This window comes from Hibiscus syriacus, unplaced genomic scaffold (assembly GCF_006381635.1).
Source record: "Hibiscus syriacus cultivar Baekdansim isolate YM2019G1 unplaced genomic scaffold, ASM638163v2 tig00110584_pilon, whole genome shotgun sequence".
NCBI lineage: Eukaryota > Viridiplantae > Streptophyta > Magnoliopsida > Malvales > Malvaceae > Hibiscus > Hibiscus syriacus.
In genome coordinates this window covers 3706273-3722856 of record NW_024062792.1, presented here as the reverse complement: position 1 = coordinate 3722856, position 16584 = coordinate 3706273, and the positions used below count along the sequence as shown (strand labels likewise).

Genomic DNA, 16584 nt, shown 5'->3' with positions numbered 1-16584 from the left:
TTTCAAGCTTGATTTATTATTAGAACATGTTCAAACTTTTTAGAAAGTATTCTATGATTTTCAGTTAAAAGAGGAAATTGTAGAACTTTGTGTTTTGATGAATGTTGATTAGGGATTTGATTATAGAGATGTTGTAAAGTTGTTTGAAAGTTGATTTCATGCTTGAATAGAATCAAAATCGAGCAAAATCATGAAAACCTAGATTTAAAGGTTAAAGCATTCGGCCATGGTATTGTTGAGTGAGAAAAAATATGGAAACATTATAAAAGGGTTGGAATTGGTGTAGGAAGTATGTTACAAGCCTTAGAAAAAATTGGGGACCATTCTATAAATTTTGAAAAGTTAGGGGACCAATTCAAAAAATTTGGAAAAGTTGTGAATCATTGTGTAATTGTATAATAGTTGATGTACCATGCTGGAAATTACTGTTTTGGAATTGAAATGAGTGCTAGGATGTGAAATAAGACCATTTTGGAAGTTTGAAAAGCTTGGTGGTCTAAGTGCAATATTCGTATAGCTAGGGTGCTCAAATGTAATTGTACCTTGTAAAAGCACTTGGATGGTAATAGTTTCAATGTTGGAAATTTTGTATTAAAATTTAAGTGATAAATTAGTGAAGGGCCATTTTGTCTAAATTGGAAAAGTTGGTGCCAATATTAAAAGGAATTATTAAGTGGTATAGAAAATAAGTTCCAAGTGTATTATGGATTTTGTTTTGGAGATGTGATTATGTTAGATAACACTAACATATGTATCGACATCAATTTATGATTTTGTACAGATTGTGATTGAGTTTTGTGATCAAAGCAAATCGAATATAAATGAACCTAGTGTGGAATATAGTGAGACACATCTTTAGATATATAAAGTGTCAAGGTGAGTGCATTTATTATGTACTTATATGATATGAGGACGACTTGTGATGAGTCAACCTCGAATGTTTTTATAAAAGCAGGTTTTATCGTATTTTGAAATATTTTCATAAAATTTATGAAAATGATTTTACGAATAATTTTAGAGTATGAACTACTCTAAAATAGATTGATGAACTTTTATATTGTTTTAACAGCTATCGATGTTTTAGAATAAATGTTTAATCTACGAATTTGATTTAAAGGCCTATTGTATGTGCATTGAGAGTCATAGGTGTATTTCGACATACTTTGTATATGATGGTTATCAATCGATTTTGTTTAATGCATATGTTGCATTTTCATATTAGTACTTTCGACACTATGTGTGCACCCATGGTATTCATAATGAGTTTGTGAATTACCATTTCGTTACCTTAGTATAGTGTTGTTGTCACCACATAACCTATACTTTCGTTTAGCACTTAGGTGAAACTCATGTACCTTGCATTCTCATTAGACATACATTGGGCAAATAAATGGATACTTTGAAAAAATACTGATTGATAGGTATATTGGACATACTAAATCTTGTTTCGCAGATTATGTGAAAGAAATTTGGTTTACCAAGTTAGTTTTATGTATTACTATTATTTATACAATTAAATTCATATTTTGATGTTTTTATGTTTTGGTTACGCCTTGTTTATATTATTATACCTCACTAAGTATAAACTTAGCGTGTGATGATTTTCACGCACAGGTAAAACCCAATATTATAAGTAAAGAGTACAGAGCAACTCCAAGCATCAAGAATTATACTACAATATCATTAAGGCATCCTATGATGTAATTTTAACTTAGTTTAGTGGCATGTACTTACAAATATCCTATTAGCTCTGTTTAACCATTTTGGAAATTGGTTTGTAATGGATAAACTGAATCATTTTATGCTATTTTAAATATGAATAATATGAACCAATATTATTAATTTGAGTAGACATATTTAATATATATGTGTGTGTGTATTTGAAGAATGTTTTATAAACTATATTATTAAATTGTTTTATTTAAAGAAAAAAAAATTATTGGTTTTCAAATACGAAAATGTTTTAAAAGTCATGTGACATCTATGACTCGTATACGGGGACGTATACTGGAAATGGGTGTTGCATACTCTAGATTAGCAATTATATTATTCAGCTTTCTAAGCTTAACATTCGGATGTTTTTATTCACAAGTTAGTACCTTGAGCTATTTGTAGCTAAAAAGGGTGGTGACAACAAGTTAAAGTTAGGATTTGGGGATTTTATGAAGAAATTAACTCCGTTAACAACCCGGGCACCTAAAATGATAACGTTTATAACGTTAGACACCGAGATGAGTCAAAAAATACTTTAGACACCTATTCGTGAAAAGCGCTATAATTTGATCACTTATTTTGATATTAAGCCTAAAATAAACTCTACTAATTTTTATTTGCAGGTTTCACTAGAAATAGAAAAATCATATTCGGTTATGATTCCATCATTATCTTTATGCCTACACAACACATCAGCTTAGCAACAACAAACATGCGAAAGGGCAACACCACAACCTTTACATATCTCTACATAATACCACGAAAAGTCACTGCAAGAAGTAATAACTTACATCTCCGAGAAAATGCATTTCACAATAGAGTGGCATCCTGAAATGCAAGTTAAATGCTGATTATTGCTACTGAATCAAGTTGCTTGGTCCCACTCTCATCCACTGGCAATAGGAGTCCAATAGAGGATGAATATTCTTGAAACTGCACTCACATCATCATTTAGGCCACTTTCAGCTCGAGTTTAAAATTTTCAAGCCTTCTTATATTAACTAAAGAAAGTGAACTCAGCATGAGATAACACAGATGTGGATAGCTGAACAACAACAGCAATAAAAACCTAAGAACAAGCATGCAGACACGTTAAGGTTAATATAAACGATATAGTACCTGTTTTACAAGCTCTTCACTTTTACTAATTAACTGTTGAACTTTAGCAGCTCCAGATTCTTTTACGATACTGGTCTTTAATGTAATGGAGTCCACCTATTAAGTGCAAGAAATATAAAAAAGGAGTTTAGAGGTTGAGCAACTTCTGGTAGAAAGTCGAGACATATTCGTACTTTGCAATAAGAAGACACGAGGATTACCTCTGTCACCACATCTTCAACCTTCTTTTGCCTTGCTTCCAGCTCACGCCGCTTAGACAACAACTCTGACTTCACACTGTTCAAATGTTTAGTAGATTCCTCAAACTTGAGATCTCTTTCTTTCTGTAACTGCCTTAAGTGTTCTTCCAACTGTCCAACTGGTGAAACCGTGAAAGAATAAACTAAAGGTTTAAGCATCTACGAAGTGATTTAAAAATGAACCACAATAACGCAACACAACTTTAATAAGAACCTGCCTTTTCCTTGCCGTTCAATCAGTTTAGCCTCGAGTGACTTGTCTAACACTGCATCATCACCTAACTTAGCTTTCATACTCTTGCATTCTTTTTCAACTGATTTTGCGGAATTCACCTATTAAAATGAACAATGCGATAAACAAGGTACTTAGCATATTAAGTAGTCCTCATGCAAGGTAAAATGGCTAGCATTCAAAAATCAAAATCTTTCCTTTTAAGAAGTTATTCAATAGTCCAAAGAGTGGCAATTTTATTGGAAGCTAAAACAACTGACATTTAATTAAAAATCCTGGTTGGGTGAGGGGATGGGTGGATTTTGTTCCAAAAGATAAGCCATAGAAAACATAAAAGTAGAGGCCGGAGGGTAACGTAATCGTATCACATTACTACACAGTTTTAAAGAATAGACACATACGGGGATCTGGTCCATGGTCAGTGTACCTGTTCATGTATAGCTTGCATCAAGGCAAAGTGCTTCGACATTTTCTTAAGAGCCTGTGGCAACACCCAATATCAATAATTAGTTATAATCTTCCTCTACCATTTAAAGTTCATAATGTACGCATGTTGAATAGATGCCCATGCACTATAATACTTTTCCATATATTTACCTTTCTGAATATACATGTATAGTTGGCTCTTCTGATTTCTAATTAACATGTAGTATTTCATTCTGCTATTTGAAAGAAAAAGAAAAGAAAGAATATACTGTCTTTCTTCTCATCGTGTCAACCAATTATCGTTGAAACTTGAGAAGGAAAAACGTACTTTGATTGCTAATAGATACACAAATTCATTAACATTATGAAAGAATATAGAAACAAGCTTTCTAATGGAAAATTAAAGTTTGATACCCCAATGATAGACAAATCTGTTCATAACTCAAATGCATGCGTGTGGATAAGCGTACATCTTTGTGGAATGCTGAGATTAGCAAACCTATCAAGATAAGGAATTTTAGTTTGTCCTAAATTTTATTTTCTAATTGTAATTTATTTATATTTTATAATTAGGTTTCATCTTTTTAAGAAGATAAAATAAATTTTTAGGAGATAAAGGTTAGGAAAAGATACCTAGTTGTATTCTACTACTGTGATTTTCATCCTATTTAAAACATACTTCTTTTCAGAAAGCAATTCAAACAGATTCTTTGTTCCTTCTTCACGCTCTTTCTTATTCCTTGGTAATTCTACATGGTATAAGCTAGGTTATCACTATCAATACATAATGGAAAACCAAGCCACTCCTATTGTAATCCGAACTCGTGTTGACTCGAGTGCTTATTGGATTAGAGATTGGGTCTAATTAGATGGAAATTGACCGAAAAGTGTGATAAAAAGGAAATTTTTTATCTGATTTGAAGTTGTTTTATATGGGAAAAATAGGTGCAAAAGCTTGTCCCCTTTCACTCTTCTTCTTCCTCCCTCTTTAAACCCTTCTTCCCCTACTTTTCCAAGCCAAAAATCCTCCACCAAAGGTAACACCAAAGATTAGTTGGCAAGCTAATCTGTCTCACATACAAGATCAGACATTGCAAACTCAATAAGCATTGTCATTTAACATATTAATGATCCATGTGAAAAACATCTAGAGGCTATTAACCGAATTTTAAGATACCCTAAAATGACTGCATGACACCGATTACTGTTTAAAAGGTGTGAAAACCATAATATGGAAGTATACACTAATGCAAGTTGAATTGGAGAATTAACTAAAAGAAAGTTTACGAATGGCTATTGCTTTATTGTCTGGGACAATTTAGTAACATAGAGAAGCAAGAAACAGTACGTAGTTCCTAATGCGGAGGCTGAATTTCAAGCACTTGCTTGCTTCAAGAATTTGTGAAGGAATTTGGATTAAAAGACTGCTGAAACAGTTAAAGGTTGATTCAAATGATCACTACAAGATACAAAGTAACAATTAATCAACCTTAAGTATTGCGTTCATCGTGATCGGACAATATATGCGGAGATTGACCCACATTTTATTTCTACAAAAGTCAACAATGGGACTGTGGAACTAAATTATATCCCTACTCAATAGCAGTTAGCTAATATTCTTACCAAAGCCCTTCCAAGGACGAGCTTTGATAGATTCAAGGACGAGCTAGATTTGTATAACATTTACAACCCAGCTTGAGGGGACTGTGGAAAACTGTCAAGATTAGGAAATCTATCAATATAAGAAATTCTAGATTATCCTAAATTCTATTTTCTATTGTAATTTACTTAAAATTTTTATGATTAGGTTTTATCTTCTTAAGAAAATATAAAAAGCATTTTCAAGAGATAAAGATTAGGAAAAAATACCTAGTTGTTTTCTACTATTGTAATTTTCATCCTATTAAAAATAAGTTGCTTTCTTCTTTTCAATAAGCAATTCAAACAGATTATCTGTTCTTTCTTCGTGTGACATCTCTCTTTCTCATTCCTTAGTAATTCTACAATCTCAAATTCTCAACTCATATTATATCAGTCCAAAGCTCCAAACAGAATCCTAGCTTATGAGAGTAATACTTGATACTAGATGTTTCCAACATCACAAGGTACAAAAGGCAAAGAGTGAAGCAAGAAGCGCAAGATACAAACAACAAGGAGCTAGATCTTGTAAAAAAGGTGAAGTTTGCAATTGTTTAACTCCAACTCCTACATGAAACTGATAGAAATGTGCATTCTACTAACATTAAGATTAAAGTCCTTGTATAGACTTAAGCAATCTCCAAGAGCTTGGTTTGATAGATTTACAAAGGTGATTATTCAAGATGGTTACAAGCAATGTCAATCGGATCACACGTTATTTGTCAAAACAGCTTCGAACAACAAAAAGGCAATTTTGATTGTCTATGCGGATGATATCATTCTAACTCGTGATGATTCTATGGAGATAAAAAGACTAAAGAAGCTATTGGAAAAAGAATTCGAAACCAAAGACTTAGGTACCTTGCGATATTTCTTAGGGATGGAGGTTGCAAGGACGAAAGAAGAACAGTGATCAATCAAAGGAAATATATTCTTGATCTACTATCAGAAATTGAAATGAAAGGGAACACACCAGTAAAAACTCCCATGGAAGTAAATATAAAGCTAAGGAGAGAAGAATTTGAATGTCCCGTAAACAAAGAAGAATGTCAAAGGTTAGTAGATAAACTAATTTATTTGTCACTTACAAGATCTGACATTGCGTTTCTTGTCAACATAGTGAGCCAATATATGAATGACCCGATGGAAGAACATTTAGAGGCTATGAATAGAATTCTAAGATATTTGAAAATAACACCAGGACATGAGTTAATTTTCAAAAAAAAAAGTGATGATAGAATAGTAAGAATTTTTTCGGATTTAAGTTGGGCAGGGGAATTAACTGTTAGTTGTACGATTGTATAGGGTTACCTAGATTAATTCTAATTCTAATCCTAATTATTAGCATATTGTATTAAAATAAAACTCTACAAGGTAGTATAGTTCTAGTATGAAACCAACTCTATATGAATTGTATAAAAATAGGCGTGTACTCATCTATTCAAATGTAATTTTGAGAGAATTATTTTTCGTGAATACTCTTTCTCATTAAACTATATTTTTTGTGAATACACTTTCTCATTAAACTACATAGTATCAGTTACCGACGTCGACCCTAAATTTACTCCTGTCGCCGTTTGACAAATCTCCAGCCAATAATGCAATCATAGACACAGCACTGCCTTTTCGTCACCCAGTCCGTGCAACCCTCAGAGTAGCCCTAAATTTACCCTCGTCATCTTCCTTTTTGTGCAACTCTTGTTACAGCGCCACCGTTGGTGACTTCCTCACTGAGCCGTCATCTTCGCAGCATTTAGCGCTGCCTTCTTCGCCACGCCAGAGTAGCCCTAAATTTACCCTCTACCATCGTTTGTTGCGACAGTTTTTAAGGTTCGATAAAAACCAGCCTTTGATTCCAGAAATTCTCTAACCTACCAACATTCAACATGACTGTCGCTTCTTCATCACATGTCATCTCGTAAGTCATCTCTCCCTCGCCTCACCCAATTCTTGCCAATAACTCTCAACCTAAGAAAGGGCGACCTTGGTGTGATTACTATAAGAAGGGAAGTTCGTTTGGTACAAAAAAATAGAAGAATTGCAACAGCTCTTTGGCAAACTACATCCTTCTACACCGACACCTTCCTCTCCTAAAGGTAGCATGTCCTTTGCTACTCTGGCTCACAAATCCGACACTCCTATGTGGATTGTGGATTCTGGTGCAAGTGATCTCTAACTCTTTCAATTCATCAATAGGTACTCATATATTTCTCATATTAGAACAGCTAATGTTCTCTTTCGCATGTTGGATATGGGACTATTCAGATTAATCCAAATATTCTATTATCACATGTTCTTTATGTTCTAAATCTTGCTTGCAATCTTATTTCCATTAGCAAGTTATCTGTCGATTTAAGATGTACCACAATATTTGACTCTGATGTTCATGAATTTCAAGATTCAAGCTCCTGGAAGGTGATTGGGAGTGCTAAGCTTTATGGGGGGCTTTACTTACTTCCGGTAACCATCAAATAACATCTCCCTTCCAACCTTGCATCACAAGCCACCTTGGTAGATACATCCACCGATGTTATGTTATTGCATTTTCGCTTAGGACACCCGAGTTTCTTTTATCTTGCAAAGTTTTTCCCCATTTATTTATCAATAAAAGTTTAAAAGTTTTTTCATGTGATGTTTGTCCTCTTGCAAAACAAACCAAAAATATTTACCCACCTTTGTCATACAAATCATCCAAACCATTTGCAATGATTCACAGTGACATTTGGGGACCCTTCCGAGTAGAAACAATAGATGGTTTTTGGTGGTTTATCTCTTTCATCGATGATCACACTCGAACCACTTTGACATACCACATGAAAACAAAATCCGAGGTTAGTGAAATCTTTAAAAGGTTCCGTAAGATGATTGAAAATCAATTTTGGAGTTTAATCCACATATTTCATTCGGACAATAGCAGTGAATATTTTGCCAAGTTTTTAGGATCTTTCTTTCAGGTAAAAAGGATTGTTCATATCACTTTGTGTGTCAACTCTCCTCAACAAAATGAGGTAATCGAGCGGAAAAATAGACATCTTTTAGAAGTCACCCAGTCTCTCTTGTTCTCTACAAATGGTCTTCGTTATTTTTGGGGATGCTCTTTTAATTGCCACATACTTGAATAATCACCTACCTAGCAAACCCTTAAATTTTCAGAGTCCACGAGAGGTATTTCTTCAATTTTTTTCCTAACTTTAAACCTATGACTTCATCTTTACCACTTTGTGTCTTTAGGTATACTGTCTTTGTCCATAATAATGTTCATTCTCGTTCCAAACTAGATCCTCGAGCTTTTAGGTGTGTGTTTCTTGGTTATTCTTCTACTCAAAAAGGTTTTTGATGTTACTATCCTCGAACTAAGAAATTTTTTGTTAGAATGGATGTCACCTTCTTTGAGAAAACTCCTTTTTCCATAAAACTGTAATTCAATGGGAATCTTACAGTGAATTCCAGTCAGTTCAACCATCTTATGGGAACCAACCAGAAACATTAAATCAGCCACATTAATCCAACCCACCACACCACCGGATCAACCACCCTTAGACCGAAAAAATATGCTTCCTCCATACATGCCTTCATTGCCAAACCCAACAAAAATCAAAATACCGACTCCTTCCCAACCAGCATCACCAAACTAGCTTACTTCACCTCCAACCGAAAAAACCAAGTTAATGTTCTGCCAGAGAAGACAAAACCAATACCTGAGTCTACTTCCGAACCTTAACCTGTGTCTCCTACAAAACATTAACAGTCTCATGAACCGGAACAAAGCTAGAATATAAGAAGACTTACTACTAACTTTGTGTATAAAGTAAGATGTATTTTTCTCTAATCAATATACGATTGAGATGTTTCTCTCCACTTTGCCAATTACCCTTTATCAAAAATATTCTCAACTCTGTCGATTACCCTTTTTCAACAAGTCAGCCATAAGTATTGCTAAGAATCCAGTACAACATGATTGAACTAAACATGTGGAGATCGATAGACACTTCATTGTTGAGAAGGTGAATGGTGAAACAGTAAACCTGAATTATGTATCTTCAAAATATCAACTAGTCTATGTCTAGACTAAGGCGCTTCCAAGGATAAATTTCGACAAGATCGCATCCAAATTGGGTCTTTATAATATATACTCTCTAGCTTGAGGGAGAGTGTGAGTTATATTACGTATAGGAGTTTTAGTTTTATTAGAATTTATTTTTTAATTCTAGTTTTTTATTATAGATAGAGACAACTTCTAACCTAGCTAGAACTCTTACCTCAGCCAAGACTCTTAGTAATATTTTGTATAAAAGCTCTGTTGTAACTATTGATTGAGATATGGAATTAAAAACAGTTTATTTTTTAAGTAAATTATCGTTCTACATAATTGAATAGCATTGAGCAAATAATGAAAGCATACCTTGCTATAGACCTCAACAGTAGCAGTTTTATGTTGAAAAGACTCCATAGCTGACCTTTCTGCATTCTTTGCATCATCTCTTGCTAATTTCTTCTCCTCTAAAGCTCTCTTTCAATAGAAAAAAAAAAAAGAAAATACAAAGAACAAAACATAGAAAATAATGTTTTAGTGAACAGGACAATCATAACATCCACGGGCGAATAACAAATCAATTCAACCCAACATTAAATACCCCAATACAAAGAACAAAACATAGAAAATAATGTTTTAGTGAACAGGACAATCATAACATCCACGGGCGAATAACAAATCAATTCAACCCAACATTAAATACCCCAATCAACAAGGCAAACTAATAGAGAAAAGTGATTGGCATTATATTTTGTTATATAAAGTGATCATTGCACTTTTCATATGGCTGTAAGACTAAAATCAAACTTGAACCAAAACTGAATTTTTGCATAATAGGGACATTTACAAGTGTAGACACCTCGATCGATGTGATAAGAAAATGAAAGGTGCCAAATCTGATATGCGAGTAATTCCATGGTTTTAACAAAGATTAAAATAATGAGTAAATAAAAAGTGTGTGAGGAAAGTAATAGCTAATAATAGGGCTTGAGAAAAAGTCACCTACAACCAAACAAGGAAAGAAAATAAAATAGAGTTTAAGAATTATATCTAAGTTTTATTGGCAATAATGTTACAGTAATATAAAGGTGGTTTCGGGTCTAAAAATTTACAAGCAGTGATATGATAGGAAACATATTAATAGGGGTACGCAAACATATATATGGTAGCAGGACAATTAAGTTATGATGGAGCATGGTTCTGTTTAATGGCCTTTTATACAAGATGGCCTAGTAATGCATGTCAGGTAAAATTTAGGCCACAGCAAAGAGGACAGCTATGTGTAATGTGCATCAGTGTAAGCTGGCTGCCTTAGACAAAGCATATATTTAGACCCATGGGCATAACAAGAGGATTACAGGCCAAACAAATTCACATTCACTTTTCCAAGCAATGTTGTCTCAAGCTTCAACAATTTACGAATGTTTGGTGAGACGTTAAATAGGTGCATCAGATCAACATTCAGCAAAAGAAAAACTATAAGTAGTTTTTATAAAATATTTTTCCATTCGTGGGCAAGGAGATATTTAGGCTTTAAACAAGTTGCAACATAATAGTTTCTCATAAAAAATGGAGCATTAAATTACGGAAGAAAAAAATGTTTTTAACAAGTAAACTTTCCTGCACCTTTTCAACCTTACTATTTAGCGTCAAATTTCTAAAGTGAAAGTCAATTTAATGGTATTAAAACTACCCAACTGAACATTAGAAAACAAAAAACTGTTTCCAATATAGAAGTCAATAAATACTTAGAATTTTCCATCATAATTTAATAGTTTTAAAACCTCCAACTGGGCATTTAAAAAGAAAAGAAAAAAACTGCTTCGTCTATAGAAGTCAATAACTAGGAAGAATTTCGAAAATCCCGAGACTGAAAGTGTAATTGCATAATACCACAGGTACAAAATTAAATAAGTAAATAATGTTTTATCTATTCTAAATACATACATAAATACAGAAACCTCCCTTTCTATTTACGAGAATCCCATTTGGAATGGTATCATTAGCATGTAGACAAGGTTTGAGAATCAATAACAGCAATGCTTTACATATCTAAGCCATAATTATCAAAGTTAAACTTAATAAAAAGGGATATGCACCTGTATTTTATCTGGTGACTGAACTATTTTTGAACGTAGATTTGCATTTTCTTGTACACTCTGAACCAGGTCAAACTCGGCCTTAGAAATCTGTAAAGAGAAGGCATGTCAATATAAAAAGCAATATTAGCTAACACTAACGCTTAAAGAGGGGAAACTATAATGCACACAAAAGCAAAAGTCAAAGTGAACCTAAAACTTTAAAACAGTTATTTGGGAAATGGAAATAATGGTGGTGTAACCATAAAATATAGAAGATCCTCCACGCAAATGAAAAATATGATGTATGTATCTCATCATTTTAATAGGAACCAAGATTGAACACTACTATGAAAAATCCTTTAGGTTCAAAGACACAAGGCAATTAGGTGAAAATACAGCAAAAACCTTTGGTTGACCAAAATTTATACGCAGATGACAGATAAAATCTAAGCATGTATGATGATCAAGTTTGAGTATAAGTATTATGTTCAATGTCGACCAAAAACCATAGATAGGTTAACTCTCGGCACAAAGTTGAGCACTTGTCAGTCATGCCTAAATCAGTGAAATAAAGCTTTAGCAAGAGGTGATAAGAATCTAACCTTCTCATCCATTTGCCCATTCTTCTCTTTCAAATTCCGAATAGAAGTTCTCAGTGACATCTGATTACTGTTGAAGACAGCAATCATCTCACGCAATTCTTTAACTTTTGATTCTACCTCTTGAACTAGGGGTAACTCTCTTTCTTTTGCTTCACTATAACCTGCAATCTCTGCATTCAACTGCATGGCAGAGATACGGTGAAAATTGATCTTTACGGTAAAGTATCGCAAGTCATTCTTCAAATACCTGAGAAATCTTAGTCTCCTGCTCCTTCCGCTGATCATCTAGAAGGGCCAGTTCCTCTACGATCGGTCTTAGAAGATTCATTTTTGTTTCTCTAAGATGGAAACCAACAAACAGAATAACTTAACGTGTGAAAGGTTGGAAAAGATTGGAGAACTGATTAAAGGAAATTTCTGTGATGAACATTTGGTTGGGAACCAGAATTTCTAATAAATGACTGTCTGAGAAGAGGAATAATCTAAGAAAATTGGGATTATGACTATATACATATACCAAAAGAAAAGGTGTTAACCCGCTTCCATTTGCTCATGTCTACATCTACTCCAATAGATGTCTTCAATAACCAATTTACAACCTTCATACCAAGAGCATTAGTAAAGAACAAAAAGATAGGAAAAGCTGTTATATGGATCATCGTGCATGAATTGTCACAACTTTTCTTTAAAACTACAGCTTGATAATGTTCTAATAATCACCAAAGACGTCTGCTCTAACCCATAAAGATCATTATGCAAGTTAGACCGTAACAAGGGTAAGGTCTATGTGAAGGAGAAAATGATCCTGTATTGATTAGACTGAGGTTTATAAAGCAAAGGTCACACATCCACTTCAATTCCCCTTTTCAAGAAAGACAAAACCGGAGGCAGTTTCTATAACTCCAAAGCTGAGAACATCTTATAACAGCCACAATCCAGCAATCCTACGCATCAGCATCAAATTTGGATTTGTACTAGCTCTCTGCAGAAACATGATCTACACCCTTGTCTAAGGGGCTAGTGTTCTAAAGTAATGCAACATCTACTGGTTAAAGATTGGGGTCCCGTAAACAAGGGCCACTCTTTCATGCAGGAGCATCGAATTTAGTTTAATTATTTTTGTGGTTTACATTATTTTTATTTGAGTATATGTTTTGTATATTTTTTTTAATTAAATATCTAACGTGTCATGTGATTAAGCATAGGACGCTTAGTAAGAGTTCTATTTTAAATACTCTAATAAAGGGTTAATAGGATCAGTTTTTTAATTATCATTAAGATATTTTAAATAACCCATAACCCTTTTCATTTATTCCTTCAATTACTTCTGTCCTCTTCTTTCAAATTATAGCTGTTTAGGTATCCCACCTCATCACTCTTGCTTTGTCAAGACTCCTTTTCTCAAAGGACAAAGCCATGAGAACAATCTTTAGACCCTCAAAGCAGACAATGTCTCAAAGTGGGCACAACCCTGCCATCTTAGCATTGACAATCAAAACAAGACATCAGAAACAAATATGTTCTCGTATAGCGGAATGATATATCAATCATCCCAAAATATCGCAAAGTGGCGCATCATTTAAGTTTTTCCTCCAATTACAAGGATCCAAAACTTGATAATAACATTTCAGATTATTGGAATTATGAAACCATCTGTGATCTACGCTGACATAGTATACTTAAATGAACATTTCACAACCAGAGTACTTGAACCTACAACTGACCTGATTAAAGAGGGCTATGTAACAATTTCTCGTTTCTAAAACTGACCATTATTAAATGGCATAACAATGTAATACCACATGTTCCCCTTTTTTACGCAACTAAATCGAAGTGAATCTAAATAAAAAAAATTAAAGTCAGAACATACGTACTTGTAAAGACAGAAATTGAGGATTGCGCTGAGGAAATGCTCTGTCCGACGCGGGTCAGGTTTAACCAAATCCCTAAGGTTAAAAGGCATCGGACATTTAAGAGACTCCATCACTTCTCTTAGCCTGCAGTACAAATTTATAATCTGGAATGACCCAATTAGAAGATCCGGGTTCTCAATTTGTTCAAGTGCTGAAAACTCTACTTGCCCTTGGTCTTCCCTGAAAATAAAAATAAAAATTAATTTTAAGAAAGGGGAAAGAGAAGAAGGAAGGAATTTGCTTTTGTGGGGGAAATGAGCGGACTCGTTGAGAGCGTCGAGGTAGATTAGGAGGCGCGTGTAGAGATTAGAGACGAAATCGGGTTTGATATTCTTGAAATCGTTGTCGGTGACGGCGGCGATCTGTGACTCCGCCAGGATTGAGATAATGTCAGCACGTGAGAGTACGGGGTAATCGAATGACGACATGTTCACAATTTCTGGATGCGAATTCCAGTGTTTGATGGCCGAGAAAGTGAGGGATATATATATATATATATATATATTGATGAGGAGAAATAGTACAAAATATTTCCCGCCAAAGAGATATTTGAACTTTTAAGAGACTTCACTTGTTTTTTCCGGAAAAGGGGGCCTCCTTAAAAATCTATCCTCATTAACATAAAAACTCGACCTATACAAAAAGGTACCCGAAACTAAATTTAATAAATCAAGGAGGATATACATCGCTTAATTCTTCATTTGAAATAAGGATAAATTATGTATTTACTGTTTAAATTATTAGTTTTGGTCTATTTTAATACTCCAACTTTTAATTTTTTAAAATCACATCTAACATTTAGTTTTCGTTTCATTTTAGTATATGGCGTTGCATTTTTATGGGTAAATTACACCATTCATCACTCAATTATCTTCTCGCTCCTATTTTGATATTAAAGTTTAAAAATTTCTAATTTAATTACTCAACTTTCAAATTGCTCTTATTTTAATCACTATAAATTATTTTATTAATACTTTTTGTGACATTACATTTTATTAAAATAAATTTAAAAATTATAGTGATTAAATTAGGAGTAATTTGAAAGTTAAGTAATTAAATTAAATTTAAAAAATTAGTTACCAAAATAGGAGTAAGAAGATAATTGGGTGATGAATGATATGATTTACCCATAAAAAGGTATCAGGTGTAAATGTCACATTAAATTTTTAACTGTGAGGTACTAAAATGAAAGAATAACTAAATCTTAGGTATGATTATGAAAATAAAATAAAAGTTTAAACACTAAAACAAATCAAAACTAATAGTTTAGGTATTAAACTCATAATTTAACCTAGAAATAAATAATATTGAGACAAACAACTCAAAAAACATAGGCTGGAATTACAAATAGCCTAAGTAGCAAGGTTATGAGCTACCATATCAGCAGACAAACTAATAAAGATTTGTAATAGCTATGTAGAGCGAGGATTCTACGAACAGTGTCCAGATGAGAATTGAAAGACGAGTCTTCACTAGTACGGACTAGTTTATTAATAGTCAAGGTTGAATCTGTTTCGATGATCACACGAGTCTAATCATGCTCACAAGTGAATCGAAGATCAATAGCATGAATAAAATTACAATACTATGAGTTATCATATTACCCGAAAATACGAGTACTTAGATTTGAACATTCCTAATCGTCGTATCAATCCGAAGATCAAAGGCCCTATCAACGTTAAGTTTAACCAAATATTATGTATAAATTAAAATATACAAGTATTATGATGAGAGATAAGACGATGGTTAAATTCTGTTGTTAATACATATTTTATGTATAAATTACAGATTTTGTCTATATATTCTAATTTGATTAAGTTCAGTCTTTATATTTTTTTAGTTTAAAAAATTTAATCATGTTTCAAATAATTCGTGGATATGGAATATGAACTAAATCTACAATTTACACTTATGCATGAATTAATAATAAAAATTAATTTAGCAAATTTAATGATTACTACTTAAATTAAGATTAAAATTTTAATTTGAAAATATTTAAATATAAACAATGATTAAATTTAGATTTATATATAGTATGAAAATTAATAAAAAAAGTAATTTATTCAAACATAATACTAAGTTTTATCTTATTATGTGATATTGTGATGATGAAATGATATATATCACATTATCACTTTTGATAATATGACTTAGGATGAGTTTATAACGCATGTCGCATACCGTAATACACTACTAAACCGATACACCAAAACACACAACTAACTAGATTTTTCTTATTAAGTAAATATTAAAAAGATAAAAATTATATGTTTAGTTCTTATGTTATCATTTTATTTCATTTTAGTATTTAAACTTTATTTTTCCAAAACAATTAACAACAATACTGATGTGGCATAACATGCCAATTTTTTTAAATTTCCACATCACCTTTCTATTTCTCTGTCAACATTTTTTAATTAATTTTATTCAACCACTTAAATGGTGACATGTGTCACCAGCTATGGGACAAAATAAAAGAAGTTATTTTTGCTCTTAGCTTGAATTGAACTTAGGCCTCTTAAATGAAATGCAAGACACTCAAACCACTCAATTAAGTTAGTCATCACCAAATTTTGTATTTAATTTAT

General features: G+C 32.9%; 1 protein-coding gene across 1 annotated transcript; it reads right to left on the bottom strand.

Annotated features, from left to right (window-relative positions):
- Positions 1 to 2398: 2398 nt before the first annotated feature.
- Positions 2399 to 14440, bottom strand: LOC120133623 (kinetochore protein NUF2 homolog). Its single transcript, XM_039150177.1, has 11 exons — positions 14261 to 14440; positions 13958 to 14176; positions 12331 to 12421; positions 12084 to 12263; positions 11500 to 11589; positions 9770 to 9877; positions 3731 to 3784; positions 3290 to 3404; positions 3033 to 3190; positions 2833 to 2928; positions 2399 to 2646 (listed from the first exon to the last, which is right to left on the bottom strand). The coding sequence occupies exons 1-11, from the start codon at positions 14422 to 14424 to the stop codon at positions 2554 to 2556; spliced, it is 1368 nt and encodes a 455-aa protein (XP_039006108.1). The 5' UTR covers positions 14425 to 14440; the 3' UTR covers positions 2399 to 2553.
- Positions 14441 to 16584: the final 2144 nt, after the last annotated feature.

Coding starts and splice junctions, on each gene's coding strand:
- LOC120133623 (XM_039150177.1), bottom strand. CDS start 14,424: ATGTCGTCATTCGATTACCCCGTACTCTCACGTGCTGACATTATCTCA. Junction 11,590..12,083: donor ATGGGCAAATGGATGAGAAG/GTTAGATTCTTA, acceptor TTCTCTTTACAG/ATTTCTAAGGCCGAGTTTGA. Junction 2,929..3,032: donor TTGAAGATGTGGTGACAGAG/GTAATCCTCGTG, acceptor TGCACTTAATAG/GTGGACTCCATTACATTAAA.